This window comes from Hyalella azteca, unplaced genomic scaffold (assembly GCF_000764305.2).
Source record: "Hyalella azteca isolate HAZT.00-mixed unplaced genomic scaffold, Hazt_2.0.2 contig12478, whole genome shotgun sequence".
Classification (NCBI taxonomy): domain Eukaryota; kingdom Metazoa; phylum Arthropoda; class Malacostraca; order Amphipoda; family Hyalellidae; genus Hyalella; species Hyalella azteca.
This window is the reverse complement of record NW_025942436.1, coordinates 21,063-36,249: the sequence shown is the minus strand read 5'-3', so window position 1 is coordinate 36,249 and position 15,187 is coordinate 21,063. Positions and strand designations below refer to the sequence as shown.

The following is a 15,187-nucleotide window of genomic DNA, read 5'->3' as shown; positions in this document are numbered from 1 at the left end:
AATCGTGGATAATATAGTCAAACTTTATTTGCATATGCATTCAGATATTCATGTTGATTTCTGTCATGTTGCGGGTGAGTTCAGTTCGCCGTGTTGCGGGTGAGTTCAGTTTACCGTGTTGCGGGTGAGTTCAGTTCGCCGTGTTGCGGGTGAGTTCAGTTCGCCGTGTTGCGGGTGAGTTCAGTTCGCCGTGTTGCGGGTGAGTTCAGTTCGCCGTGTTGCGGGTGGGTTCAGTTCGCCGTGTTGCGGGAGAGTTCAGTTAGCCGTGTTGCGGGTGAGTTCAGTTCGCCGTGTTCCGAGTGATTTCATTCATTATTAGTTGCCTCAGTTTATTAAAGTAAACTTGTTAAACCAAGGCACAAAAGGAAGCGAGGAAACTGAAAAACATGACATGAAACATCAACATCAAACATCTGCAGATATTTAAGCAAATTATACTCGCTGGAGGCTTGGATTTGAGTTATTTGAATTTTAACGACATTCGTTGCATATAGGCTATGATGTTATTGATAAATAATATAATTATATATGTTGAAAATATGTTAGGGTCTGATCGTCTTGAAGTGTTGCATTATATCATTAATAAATTTATTGTGTACAGAGTTTCTTACGTTCATGTATTTCAGGGTGGAGTTCTTGCAGGACTGGTACGCGGTTGAGAACGCGGTGTCTGAACTGCACTTGTTCTGCAACGTGGTTGACTTGAAGGCCGCGTCGTTGAATGAACCATTGGAATTGAGCTATTGAATATAGGACAAGATTTGAAGCGGTGAAAAGGAAGTCAAAGAATTGAGGAGATATTTTTCATAATTTCCAGCAGTTATTTCCTAGATTTAATGTGAAAATGCATATTTAGTTCGTAGAAATTGATTATACACACATTTCCTCTCTCTAGAACTAGATGCATGTCCGTTTTCCCGCCATCGCAATGACCATCACGCTTATTTCATCAATAAATACATTCGACAAAACAGGGTATGAAAAACCAGTAACTGTAAGCACGTGCTATTGAAGGCAACCAATCGAAACCTAAATAATCAAGTCTCAATTTAAAATTCTGAAATCAAACTCATCACTCAGGAATACTCACAAGTCCTGCAGCTTTTAAGGCGCATTTACCAAAACCGAAAAAAATTGGATCACAGAGGGAGGCATTGTACGCTTGGGTGTACATGGAGTCATAGCAGCCTGTTATATGGAGAGGGGAAGGAGAGGAATATAGCAACAGTACGAAATTATTCTTTTTAATTTTATAACCTATTAATGACACAGCAGAAGATAAGATGGAACCCAATTTTTAATTAAATGACTGTTCACAAAATTTCATGACGCATTCGGTGCATCAACAACATGAGGTGTGTCAGAAAGAAAAGTATGTCAGAAGGTGTGTCAGAATCATAGCGTTTCGAGTAACGTGAGCTGTACATGATGGCTGGAGGTGTCAACAAATTGGTTTTAAATCTTCATTACTTCTGCTAACATATAAGGAAAAATTATACGATTTCGAGTGATAATGTATTTAGGGTAATTTAAAGAAATCTCCATGCACCATATATGATAGTTGCTCACCATTTTTACCAGTGATGTTGTGAGAGATTTTAATTACGATTTGCATTGGATAATATCATCTGCCAATGTTGTTTATTAAAGTCTAAATGTTGGCTAAAAGCTCTAAAAAATATTTTTTTAGTAAAATAATGCTGACATAAGTTAACAAACGTAGTAATAAATGCTTACTAATTAGCGCACTTACTTGTGACATATCGTGTAAAATCCGTTATGTATTTATAATAGCAGGGCGGAGATTTCATCTCAAGACTTTCGTAAGCAGACTGCAAAGCCATGTAACATGAGGAGGAGACTCTGTAACATTAAATACCATTAAAATATTTTTATTATATTCTGCATTTGAGGTAAAATAAAATTTGTTCGAAGCACANGCCCCGAGTTTCAGTTGCCATGACGCCTTCTATGTTTTGTTTTGACGCCTTCAACGAAATTTAGCTAATAAAACATATATTTACAACACTAATTCATCCATACAGTAACGGAGCTGTTGAAAGGGCTAATCGAACAAATACATTTTTTGTAAAGTTTTCTCGTCCTACCAAGCTGATGGTGTAGCAAATTTCACTACATAGAACTAATTTTATGTTTATCATATTAATATTATTACTTATCACATTAGGTTTATCGTATTAATGATCATCATATTATCATAAGAATATTCCAGAGAAAACTCATTTCCGTGGATTGGCAACATCCCACTTCCGCCAAGTTTCTCTCCTTCTATACTCTCCTCCTACAGTCCTACTCTAGCGCCCATTTGATTTCCTGTCGACTGGCTGCCTTAGAATAGCTCTTGTATTCAGTTGTGTTAAGTGCAAGTGTAAAGATAGATCAGAGATATCGCACGTTTTTCGGGTCAATCAATTCTACCATGTCGGAAGCTCACGTGATAAATTGCTCACTTGTAAAATGGTGTCGTGAGACGTAAATATTAACGCAGCCCTATTTAGCAGTGACCTCGTATCGGCGATGAAGAAGCATCCCTGCCCCTGCAACGTGTAAAAAGATGTTCCAGTAGAGCTACGAAATTACTAGAATTAATTTATATTATATTACATTAAAATAGTAAAAGTGTCAGTCACTGCTCTATAGTAACCGAATTTTATATTGATATTTTCGATCCCTCGCTGTTGAAATTCCGATACATAATTGAGTTCTAATTTAGTTAATGGATAAAATCAAATTCTTTATAAAAATCAAACGGACTTATATTTCCGAGCTCTGTTGATACTATGTAGAATTTTGCCACGGCATCATCAAATCAATAAATTAGTTTTTATACATTGAAAGTTCTAGAAGAATTTTCCTTGAAACTTGGGAATCAATTGTGCATTTTTATATAAAGTTTATCTTGTTTCTTAACCTTATTATCTTGAAACGAGTTGATTAACTAATGATTTACCGACCTGGTCGACTAATGACTTAACTACGTTTATGAACAAAACTATTTTCTTCCTAAACATATGTTCAGCCGTCAGAAAACGAACCTGATTACTCATTCTTAGGGGAAACTATATCATCTCATGCCTGTTTTCCTACATAGCGGCATTGATTTCAAAATTAAGTAAACATATTATATATTAATACACTCCTGTGAGCGCTGTTTTGGTCCGCTTCATACTTAGCCCCTAGGTAGCGTCCTATATAAACGCTGTTATATATGCACGAAAAAGCTCACAGTTGAGACATGTTTTTGCAGTTATTTAGGCGTTTTTATTTAAGTTTCGTCGTCTTTCAGGCACGGACAATATTTTGCGAATTTAAAATCGCATAAATTATTTTAAATTTTGCAGAAAACTCATGCTTGTAGAAAACCAAGTTTGCTAACAAATGTGTTTTCAGGGAGTAAGCTAACAATTATTATTGATAATGAGGTACTGTAAGACATTTAAAATAAGAAGCAGCAGGAAGTTTGAGGCAATGTGCTAGGTTTTCAGGCTAGGTTTGAGGCAATGTGCTAGGTTTAATTTCTGCAGTACAAAGACTCAATTAAATCTGGTTTTAATACGCGAAATTGAAAGGGTATCTAAACGAGTTAGTGGGTGCAAACTGTGTCGTTTTCTACGATAGAATCAATCGGATATCAGAAAAAAATATTGTAGGTAAACTTTACAATAGGAAGCACGCAGCACCTCCCAGTCATTATTTGCAGATTAAATTTTCCTCAACTGAATTGATTGAGAATTTAATGTTTTTTCATGGCCAAACGATTGAGGAAGGCTTAACTCCGACACAGGCGCTTTACGAGGCGGCGATTTTCAAACTAATCAAAAACAGGCGCGTAACCCTTGGTCAGAATCGCACACAGATGATCCACTCGTTAAAACTATAATAAATACAACCTTTTACTATATTTTATTCAAAATCCTCTTCGTTGAGAAGAGTAAGGGCTTTGTTAATATTATTATTTCATATATTTCAAGATATAATTAGATTCGTAACTACTGAACGCTATAGTGAAATGATGTGTATTCGTAGTCAGTTGTATGCCAGACTACAGGCACGAGCTGCACCACGATGCCGACAACCACACAGTAACGGATAACAAGGGTACAGGCACGAGCTGCACCACGATGCCGACAACCACACAGGAATGGGATGGCAAGTTACACCTCAATAGCACGACTATTGAAGGGTACGAGCCTCCTATAAGCCGCTGACAATTTACTCGAGCGCAGAGGCTGTTAGCCTCTACGACACTAGGGTGCGAATAGAACGTCTATTAACCGCACAACACAGCCAAAAGCTGGAACTAGCCAAGAACTCTACCTACGCCGTTATTAGTCCGTTAGTGGATCTCGTACGAGATATATCCTGAACTAACGTGGAGTTAATTCTTGGAAGCCCAGACCTGGCTCCCTAAATTCGAGTTGAAACTTCTGTTTCCCAACCCAGTACCACTGAGCACACACAACTTGCCCGCAAGGGGTAACTCAGCTAAAATAATGTTAACACGATACCTCGTTTATAAGGAGCACAAAAAAGGCCTTTAACACTCTTTTGTGCAAAAAAATTGATACTATAATACAATACCATGAAGTAATCATAATTTTAATCATTTGGCAAACTAATCACAAGTTAGTAGTCGAATAATCCTAAACTAATTCTAAAGAGACAGAAATCTCCATCGTTTAAGACTACCTAGGGGAATGAACGTGAACCATCGCGAGGCTAGGAGCAACTCGACCAATCACGTTGGAGCTACAACATTCAGTCTCGTCCCAAGACGCTAATAACTAAATCCTATGTATTTATCAAAAATAATATCACAGTAAAGGAGATTGTCACGAAATTAAAAATATGTCGACACATTCCTTAGTCATACATAAATTAAATCCTTGAGTTAACTAAATAATATCACATTCAAATGAGATTCCATGTTTCAGTCATAAAATAAATGTTGCCAACCATTAACTAGTCACTAATCTTAGCACAAGATCATCATTAATAGACCGTACAGTTAAACAGGTACTTCCTAGAAACAAAAAAATATCGCGAAATATTCATCCCGTCATACGGCCCCCTACTCAAGCGTCAAGCGCCCTCGCTTGATGCAAGCGCCCTCGCTTGCTCGTTCGCTGATCCCGCAGTCCTCGCACCGCCAAAACGGCGCATCGCCGTCGCTGCCGAGCCTTCTCTTCATCACTTAGCTCTGCGTTGACCGAAGGGATCCCGAACGTCGACGATTAATCAGGAGCGTCAGTTTGTGGTCCTACACTCGCGGTTTCTCTAGTACAATCAATGGAGAGCAACTTCCAAGGTCTGTCCTTGGACAGACCTGAACAGAGGCTTCTAGCAACCGCTATCTCTTGAGGCAACTCTTGGGCCCGGGCGGTCAGGTAGGAGTCACCGTCTAATTCCACGCCACGCAAGTGGATCATCCTCTGATGTCTTGCAGGAATTTTCACGTCGGTCAACGGACCTAAAAGGACCTCATTTTTCTTCTTTTTGCTGTCACCTCTCAGAGGAGGAGAGCTTGTTCGGACGTCCACTGACCTGGCCCCCACGTCAATTACCATCCCCATTGTGTTGAGGACGTTCATTCCGAGGAGAGTTTCGCGGCGCATTTCTATGACGTACCAGTCAGCCTCGCACGTGCCGGTGCCATAACTTGTGACAACGTCACCCCTTGTGTCACTACCGCTTCCCCGAACACGCCATAGAGACACTCACTGCAAGGCTCGAGCCTGGGCAGCCGATCACGCAGGGACTGGTAGACCGACGACGGCATTACTGATACCTTCGCACCAGTGTCAACGATACAGGACACGTCTTGACCATTAAGGGACATGACAACCTCAATCTGGTTTGACACTTCGTCAGGTGCCGAAGTTTTTGGTTCCTCGGAGTTGGAGGCCTCTTGCCCCAAGTGAGTCTTTATTTCTTGACGGACGCCTTCTACAATAATTTATAAAATTTATAAAAAATAATAAAATAAACTTATTAACAGATGACAGGATGAAGAAATTTTGTAAGACGAGATTTTCAAATAATAAAGTGAAAGAACACGCTTAGAAATGTGTACGGTATCACTGAATTTACTGCTCCGGTTAGCAAACTCTTCGGTGGATGCAAAACAAAATTATAAGTAAATATTTTACGACTTATTAACGAATAAATGAATTAATAAATTGTTCATTTCATATGAGAAAACAAGAAAATTGTCATGATATTCACTGTAACTTGACCTGTTACAATACAACCTAATTGATCACAAGATGAACAACAATTAATAAGCGGCACGGCAATCTACACTTCGTAATGGTGACGTGCAAGAAATTAGCGACAACAGCAGTACATTGTGAGAAGCAAATTTCGCGAAAACAATTTCAATGTTGCCAATTCAACTCGTGTATAATATTTAAAGTAGTCAAGTTGCCAGTTGATTAGCATTTAAAAATGTTCATTGAACAAATTTAATCAATAATGAAATAACGATCAGGCTCTGGGAGCTAAAACTTTTGTTTAAGATTGTAGGAGCATTGAATGCATGATATTGAAAGTTCGGGTGCATTGTTCATTCTCCGAGTTTAAAAAATTCATTTTCACATTTAGTTTTTTACCTTTCACTCGAGGCTGACTAATTTTCAAATGAAACTGAAAAGCCAATATTTAGACATTTCATTACCATATTACTTCGTGGCAGGAAGACTTTCGGCGAAAAGAATTTTAGAAATTGTATAAAAACCTTTTCGTTGTCGACAAAAAACCAACGATATTTTTGTCGTTGTTCGAGATGAGGATCACATTACTGAGCTACGCGTGGCCTTAGAACTCAATTCAGTTTTGACGTTCACCTGCGAATTTGGGCTAAATCAGAACGAAAGTATTATAACAATTTATTACCAAAATCAGATGACTGAAGGCCACAAGACTGACGAAAGAGTCCTCAAATCAATCGTGCTGAATAACATCAGAAGCACAACCGCAGCCAACCGAATCAAACTCTTGATTTACTATAAAATATGAAAATCAGGAATTTAATAATGAAAAATAATCCGTGCAAAAGTTCGGGCCCATTACAACAAACTAATGTTATTTACAAATATTCGTGCCACAAAGAAGGTTGTAGACTTCTCCAGAACGTAAATTACATTGGTTTGACCAGCACGACTTTGATCCGCCGCCTAACATGCCACCTCCAGACCGGAAAACCGAAGAACCACATGAGGGAGGCTCATAATGACACGCTCACTCGCGCGACATTGGAGACCCACACCAAAATCATCATGAGATGTCCAGACGCCACAAGACTGGCATAGCTGAGGCTCTCATCATCAAGCAGGAGTCTCCAGCTATTAATTTACAAACTACCGGATTTGTCAGGACGTTGAAACTGTTCTCATAATTTAAGCTTTGATTCCAATCTGTATCCATAATACCTATGTTTGTACTAATGCCATTTCAAAATTTAAAATTCAGTTGCTGCGAAACTCTTCCTATACTTGAAAATGAATGAAGTTTCATTCGAAACGTCGTAAAATTATAATAAAATGTCCCTTCTAAACCTGATATTTGGATTTTCACTTCCTGTCAAGCGCCTAATTCGCCGAATAGAGAAAAACAATAAGAAAATTGTCAATAAGAAATACTCTCTGGTCTTCAATGAAACCTGCATTAAAATTTAAGTATGCATTACTTCATCTGGCGCACACCCTGATATTTATTAATTAAACATGGTAGCGTTGCGGCACTTGTATTATATGATGACTGATCATGCGTGTCGCCGGTTTGAGAACTGGCTGAGAAGTAATGTGTCTTCCTGGATGATCTTGCCAATTGGATCTATTTATTTGTGTTGCTATGACAAAAACTTTCATTGCTCTGAGAAGTAGTTTCTACTCATATTCTCTCAGCTTGAGCACCAAGGAATGAGTTAAATACAACGCGTGTAACGAAAGCGGAATTAATTTCTAGAATAAATTATCTAACAATTGAACTTTAAACCTGCCAGCAACCTCGTCAGCATTTCTTACGCCCTTAACTGTGTCTCGCTCCATGGCTAACTGGCCTTATGAAAACTGTGCAAAATATGGATAACCTTCTCTACAATTGCTAAGAGCCTCTGATAGAAGGAATAAATGCATCATCATGTTTTCTTACAAAAACAGTCGTTGCATTAGTCTGTGACTATTCCTATAAAAGTTATTATTCTACGTTATTGCCGCAATTTGTAAAGCGTCAGCCCACTTTGGTGTGCCGGAAAAACTTCATTAAAAAATTGATAGTTCGATTAACCCTTTCAACATCTCCGTTACTGGCTGGCAAAATTAGCGTCCTGAATGTATATTTTATTAAGCATCTTTCAACGCTTGAGAGGTTAAGAAAACTCAACTTCCTGCATGATATGGAATATACATAGATTGAATTGCATATGCATTATTCAATCTATCAAACATTATTTGCATATGCATTCAGATATTCATGTTGATTTCAGTCATGTTTTCAGTTCGCCGTGTTGCGGGTGAGTTCAGTTCGCCGTGTTGCGGGTGAGTCCAGTTCGACGTGTTGCGGGTGAGTTCAGTTCGCCGTGTTGCGGGTGAGTTCATTCATTACCAGTTGCGTCAGTTCATTAATATATGCCTCCGTAACCAAGGCACACGAATAACCGAGGATACTGAAAAACATGACATGAAACATCAACATCAAACATCTGCAGATATTTAAGCAAATTATACTCGCTGGAGGCCTGGATTTGAGTTAGTTGAATTATTACGAAATTCGTTGCATCAAGGCTATGATGTTATCAATAAATAATATAATAATATATATTAAAAATATGTTAGGGTCTGGTCGTCTTGAAGTGTTGCATGATATCATTAATAAAATTATTGTGTACCGAGTTTCTTACGTTCATGTATTTCATGGTGGAGTTGCTGCAGGACTGGTACGCGGTTGAGAACGCGGTGTCTGAACTGCACTTGTTCTGCAACGTGGTTGTCTTGAAGGCCGCGTCGTTGAATGAACCATCGGAATTGAGCTGTGGAAGAAAAGATAATATGTGAAGTGGTAATAAAGGAAGTCAAGGCATTGAAGAGATATTTTTCATCATTTCCAGCAGTTATTTTCTGGACTTAATGGGAACATGCATATTTAGTTACTAGCAATAGAATATACACACATTTCCTCTTTCGATGCATGTCATTTTCCCGCCGATGACCATCATGCTCATTTCATCAATAATTACATTCAACAAAACAGGGTATGCTAAAAACAGTAACTATAAGCGCGTTCTATTGAAGGCAACCAATCGAAACCTAAATAATCAAGTCACAATTCAATATTCTGAAATCATACTGAGCACTCTGAGATACTCACAAGTCCTGCAGCTTGTACGACGCATTTCATGTAACTGAAGGGAATTGGATCACAGACCGCGGCATTGTACGCCTCTATTTGCATGGAGTCCCAGCAGCCTGGAGCTGTTAGAAGAGGGGGAGAATGGGAGGAATAAGGCAACATAACCTATTAATAATACAGCAGAAGAAAAGATAAAACTTCATAAAATTTCATGACGCATTCGGTGCATCAACAACATACGGTGTGTCAGGAGCTGTGTCAGAAAGAAAATTATGTCACAAGGTGTGTCAGAAAAAGGTTTATCTGACACGTAGCGCTCGCTAGTATCATGCAAGTCACCATCTACGAGGGCGTGAGTTGGACATGGTGGCTGGAGGTGTCAACAATTTGATTTTAAACTTTCTTCATTTCTGCTAACATATAAGGAAAAATTATGCGTTTCAGAGTGACAATTAATTTAGGGCAAAATAAATAAACCTCCACCATTTATGATAGTTGCTCACCATTTTTACCAGTGATGTTGTGAGAGACTTTAATTACGATTTGCATTGGATAATATCATCTGTCAATATTGTTTATTAGAGTCTAAATGTTGGCCTGGAGCTCTAAAAAATATTTTTTAGTAAAATAATGCTGACATAAGTTAACAAACGTAGGAATAAATGCTTACTAATTAGAGCACTTACTTGTGACATATCGTGTAAAATCCGTTATGTATTTATAATAGCAGGGCGGAGATTTCATCTCAAGACATCCGTTTCCCCGACAATGAACATCCTAATCATTTCATCAATAAATACATTTGACAAAACAGGGTATGAAAAAACCAGTAACTCTAAGCGCGTTCTTTTGAAGGCAACCAATCGAAACCTAAATAATCAAGTCACACCTTCAAATTTTGAAATCAAACTCAGCACTCAGGGATACTCACAAGTCCTGCAACTTTCAAGCTGCATTTCATATAACCCGAAATAATTGGATCACAGAAGGTGGCATTGTACGCTTGTGTTTTACTGTAGCAGCCTGCAGCTGTTACAGTCGAGGGGGAATAGAAAAATAAGGCAATAGCACGAAATTATTATTTTTTTTATTTAAAACTTATTAAATACAAGAAGAAGGAAAGGAACTCAGTCTTTAATTAAATGTGTGTTCACAAAATTTCATGACGCATTCGGTGCATCAACAACATAAGGTGTGTCAGAAGGTGTGTCAGAAGGTGTGTCAGGAGGTGTGTCAGAAGGTGTGTCAGGAGGTGTGTCAGAAGGTGTGTCAGAAGGTTGTCAGAAACGTAGCGTTCGGCTAGTAACGTGCAAGTCATCATCTACGAGGGCGTGAGCTGGACATGGTGGCTGGAGGTGTCAACAATTTGGTTTTAAATCTTCATTACTTCTGCTAATATATAAGGAAAAATTATACGCTTTCGAGTGATAATATATTTAGGTAATTTAAAGAAACCTAAACTATTTATGATAGTTGCTCACTATTTTTACCAGTCATGTTGTGAGAGATTTCGATTACGATTTGCATTGGATAATATCATATGCCAATACTGTTTATCAGAGTCTAAATGTTTGCCTGAAGCTCTAAAAATTTATTTTTTAGTAAAATGATGGTAGCATGATATAATAAACATAGTAATAAATGCTTACTAATTAGAGCACTTACTAGTGCTGTATCGTGTTATATTCGTCGTGTAGTTAGTAAAGCAGGGCTGAGATGCGTTCACCAGACTTGCGTACCCAGACTGCAAAGCTAAGTAACATGAGGAGGAGACTCTGTAATTTTGAATACCATTCAAATACTTTTATTATATTCTGCATTTGAGGAAAACAATTTGTTAGAATCACATTCATTCAAAATGAAGTGCATACCATTGATAAATGACATTTTAGAACATATTCAATAGAGCTGCGATGTTAAATAGTCACAAACTTAAGCATGAGCACAAAGTATATACTACACGCTGACCGCGCGACACGTACGTCAGGGCCGACACAGACGCCGCAGCCACGACGAGGAGCACGAGACCTCGATTCATCTTCTGCTTGGGGATATGCTTGGCGTCCGGAAAACAGGACAGGATATGTTTGGGGTCTGAAAGACAGGACAGGATATGCTTGGTGTCCGAAGGCTGTAGCTTCACTGCTGTGGTGTTGTCATAAGACGAGCATTTTTATAGACATGCTGTTTATTGGTTCAGGTGTACCAAGAATAAATGAATCAACCACCACGCTCCGCTTTGATGAAGAACTTTGTTCATGGCTGCTGCCAGTTCAGTCATAGATCACTCACGAATGATTCATGTTTTTTTATAAAATGGTAAATTTTAATATCGAACTTTTGCGAGTTTGATTGGTTCCTCTGATCATTTTCTCGTTTATTATTATCATTTTTTTGAGCTGATAGAAGCCCGAGTTTCCTTTGCCATGACGCCTTCTACGTTTTGTTTTGACGCCTTCAACGAAATTTAGCTAATAACATATATATTTACAACACTAATATTCATCCATACAGTAACGGAGCTGTTGAAAGGGCTAATCGAACAAATAAATTTTTTTATAAAGTTTTCTCGTCCTACCAAGCTGATGGTGTAGCGGATTTCACTACATAGAACAAATTTTATGTTTATCATATTAATATTATTACTTATCACATTAGGTTTATCGTATTAATAATCATCATAATATCATAAGAATATTCCAGAGAAAACTCATTTCCGTGGATTGGCAACATCCCACTTCCGCCAAGTCTCTCTACTTCTACACTCTCCTCCTACAGTCCTACTCTAGCGCCCATTTGCTTTCCTGTCGACTGGCTGCCAACGCCTCCTCGTAAGTTCTCTAACTTAGAAACCCTGCCCNGTTAATCGAACAATTAAAATTTTTTGTAAAGTTTTCTCGTCCTACCAAGTTGATGGTGTAGCCGCTGCAGCGGATCTCGCTCCATAGAACTAATTTTATGTTTGTCATATTAATATCATTACTTATCACATTAGGTTTATCGTATTAATAATCATCATAATATCATAAGAATATTCCGGAGAAAACTCATTTCCGTGGATTAGCAACATCCCACTTCCGCCAAGTCTCTCTACTTCTATACTCTCCTCCTACAGTCCTACTCTAACGCCCATTTGCTTTCCTGGCGACTGGCTGCCGACGCCTCCTCGTAAGTTCTCTAACTTAGAAACCCTGCCCTTAGAATAGCTCTTGTATTCAGTTGTGTTAAGTGCAAGTGTAATGATAGATCAGAGACATTGCAAGTTTTTCGAGTCAATCAATTCTACCATGTCGGAAGCTCACGTGATAAATTGCTCACTTGTAAAATGGTGTCGTGAGACGTAAATATTAACGTAGCCCTATTTCGCAGTGACCTCGTATCGGCGATGAAGAAGCATCCCTGCCCCTGCAACGTGTAAATCAACATCCCACGTGCCTACGTACCCACGATAACATCTCCACGTGCCTGCGTGCCCATGACAACATCTCCACGTGCCTGCGTGCCCATGACAACATCTCCACGTGCCTGCGTGCCCACGACAACATCTCCACGTGCCTGCGTGCCCACGACAACATCTCCACGTACCTTCAGTGATTTTCTCCACGTGTCTTCTGAGATATTTCCACGTGCCTTCAGTGCCATTTCCACGTGTACCTTGGCCTTCAAATCCACTGATTCATTGGAGTCAAAACGTAGTAGATGTGGACCGGTAATTGAACCCCCCACAATGGCGCCCTACGATTCGGGACAATATCTTATAACGATAACTTTCATAAATTTAGTTACAGGCTAATCAAACGCACTATTTTTTAATATTAAACGATTATGATGAACTTATTCTCTCTGCCAATCAGAGAAAATGTCATCCATGTTTTGCTCCGTTTCCGTAAGACCAGTCAGACATGGCGTGCGAGTTGAGGGTGTAAGAAATGTTGATGAATTTGCTGGCAAATTTGAAGGTCAATTTGCCATAAAAATTATCCATTGAAACGAATTAACACGACAACATCTCCACGTACCTTCAGCGATTTTCTCCACGTGCCTTCTGAGATATTTCCACGTGCATTCAGTGATATGTCCACGTGCATTCAATGATATCTCTTTGTGCTTACGGTGTCATCTCCACGTGCCTTCAGTGTAGCTCCACGTGCTTACGGTGTAATAACCACGTGCCTACGGTGATTTCTCCAAGTGCCTTCAGTGTATCTCCATGTGCCTTCGGTAATTTCTCCACGTGCCTTCAGTGCCATCTCCACGTGCTCACGGTGTTTTCTCCACGTGCCTACGGTGATTTCTCCACATGTTATAGTAACCTCTACACGTGACGACAACACCACGCACTACGCGTGTCTTCACGCAGCCTCGAGATCTCGCCGAGCCAAGCTCATCGTCTTCACCACCGGCCTTATCTTCCAATTCCAGCGGGATCATCACCATCGAGCAGGTCACGTGAGCTTAACCAAAAATAAATCTAAATTACCAATTGTTGCTGTATTAAATTAACCCGACCAATTACATCTAGCTGCCCCTCAAATTTCTATTTGATTTTAGTGAAATTGACCAGTTACCTTGGCCTTCAAATCCACAGATTCATTGGAGTTAAAATGTAGTAGATGTGGACCGGTAATTATACCCCTACAATGGCGCCCTACGATTCGGGGCAATATCTTATAACGATAACTTTCATAAATTAAGTTACAGGTTAATCAAACGCACTATTTTTGAATATTAAACGATTATGATGAACTTATTCTCTCTGCCAATCAGAGAAAATGTCATCCATGTTTTGCTCCATTTTCGTAAGGCCAGTCAGACATGGCGTGCGAGTTGAGGATGTAAGAAATGTTGATGAATTTGCTGGCAAATTTGAAGGTCAATATGCCATAAAAATTATCCATTGAAACGAATTAACGTTTCAATGTTGACCCGATGCGTTAAGAATGGTGATGATTGATTATCGACGGCAGTGTGAATGTTAGGTGCCTCCTAAATATCCGATGGATCATCCAGCTCGGGGACAATGGGGTGCATTGGGACATGGAGGACACGTCACTTATCATGTATATTAAAAAGTATAACAACTCTTTCCTTCTGCCACGTCAATCAATGCACTGAATTGTGCGTCATTACTAACTTGAACTTTTCTTAGATAATACTCTTTAGTATATAAATTAATTGACTAGCAATTGGCCAATAAGTGTTAGGGAAAAAGACCATGTGGAACTACATAATTTTTCTTAAGTTACTGGTATTCATATTACGTATTCGTTCATAGTTTGAAATATTTTGAATAAGAATAATAAACCATATTTAATTTGCGAATGTTCATTTTATAACATTCAGGTCGTTTTATTTTCAAAGTAATTTACATTACGTGCCGGTTTCTCGCTAAGGCTTCTTCTATTATTGGATTAAATGCTAATATTTTATGACACTTGATCAGACAAGAAAAATTCAGAGTCTGAAGGTGCTGATGTGTAAACAAGAAAAATTTTTAGAGCGTTCAATTGTTGACGCTGATGTGATTAATCAACGGCCGCATACAAACCGTGTTTGCTCATCGAGATGCTGATAACATCTGCGACCCCGACTGCAGGAGAAAGACAATCGAACCTTGTTGATCCGAGAACTTGAATGTCATTTCATTCGCTCAAGTAGTCAAATGATAAAAGAGCGTGGTCAATATGGCAGTCGACACCGAAGTGATTAATCAACGGCCACATACAAACCGTGTTTGCTGGTTGAGATGCTTATGACATGTGCGACCTCGGTTTCAGGAGGCATCAGCAAATGTGTGTTCATATGAAGCTTCAGTTCA

The 15,187-nt window shown here is 39.0% G+C and overlaps 1 protein-coding gene and 1 long non-coding RNA gene across 2 annotated transcripts; both read right to left on the bottom strand.

The window, feature by feature from the left end:
* Positions 1-617: 617 nt before the first annotated feature.
* LOC125178760 lies at positions 618-11,115 on the bottom strand. Its single transcript, XR_007157009.1, has 3 exons — positions 11,035-11,115; positions 1,091-1,188; positions 618-740 (listed from the first exon to the last, which is right to left on the bottom strand). It is a non-coding gene; the product is annotated as an uncharacterized LOC125178760 (long non-coding RNA).
* LOC108673216 lies at positions 8,519-10,115 on the bottom strand. The gene is made up of 4 exons (XM_018161007.2): positions 10,056-10,115; positions 9,388-9,491; positions 8,921-9,049; positions 8,519-8,686 (listed from the first exon to the last, which is right to left on the bottom strand). Exons 1-4 carry the CDS (start codon positions 10,111-10,113, stop codon positions 8,642-8,644), a joined length of 336 nt encoding a protein of 111 aa, XP_018016496.1. The 5' UTR covers positions 10,114-10,115; the 3' UTR covers positions 8,519-8,641.
* Positions 11,116-15,187: the final 4,072 nt, after the last annotated feature.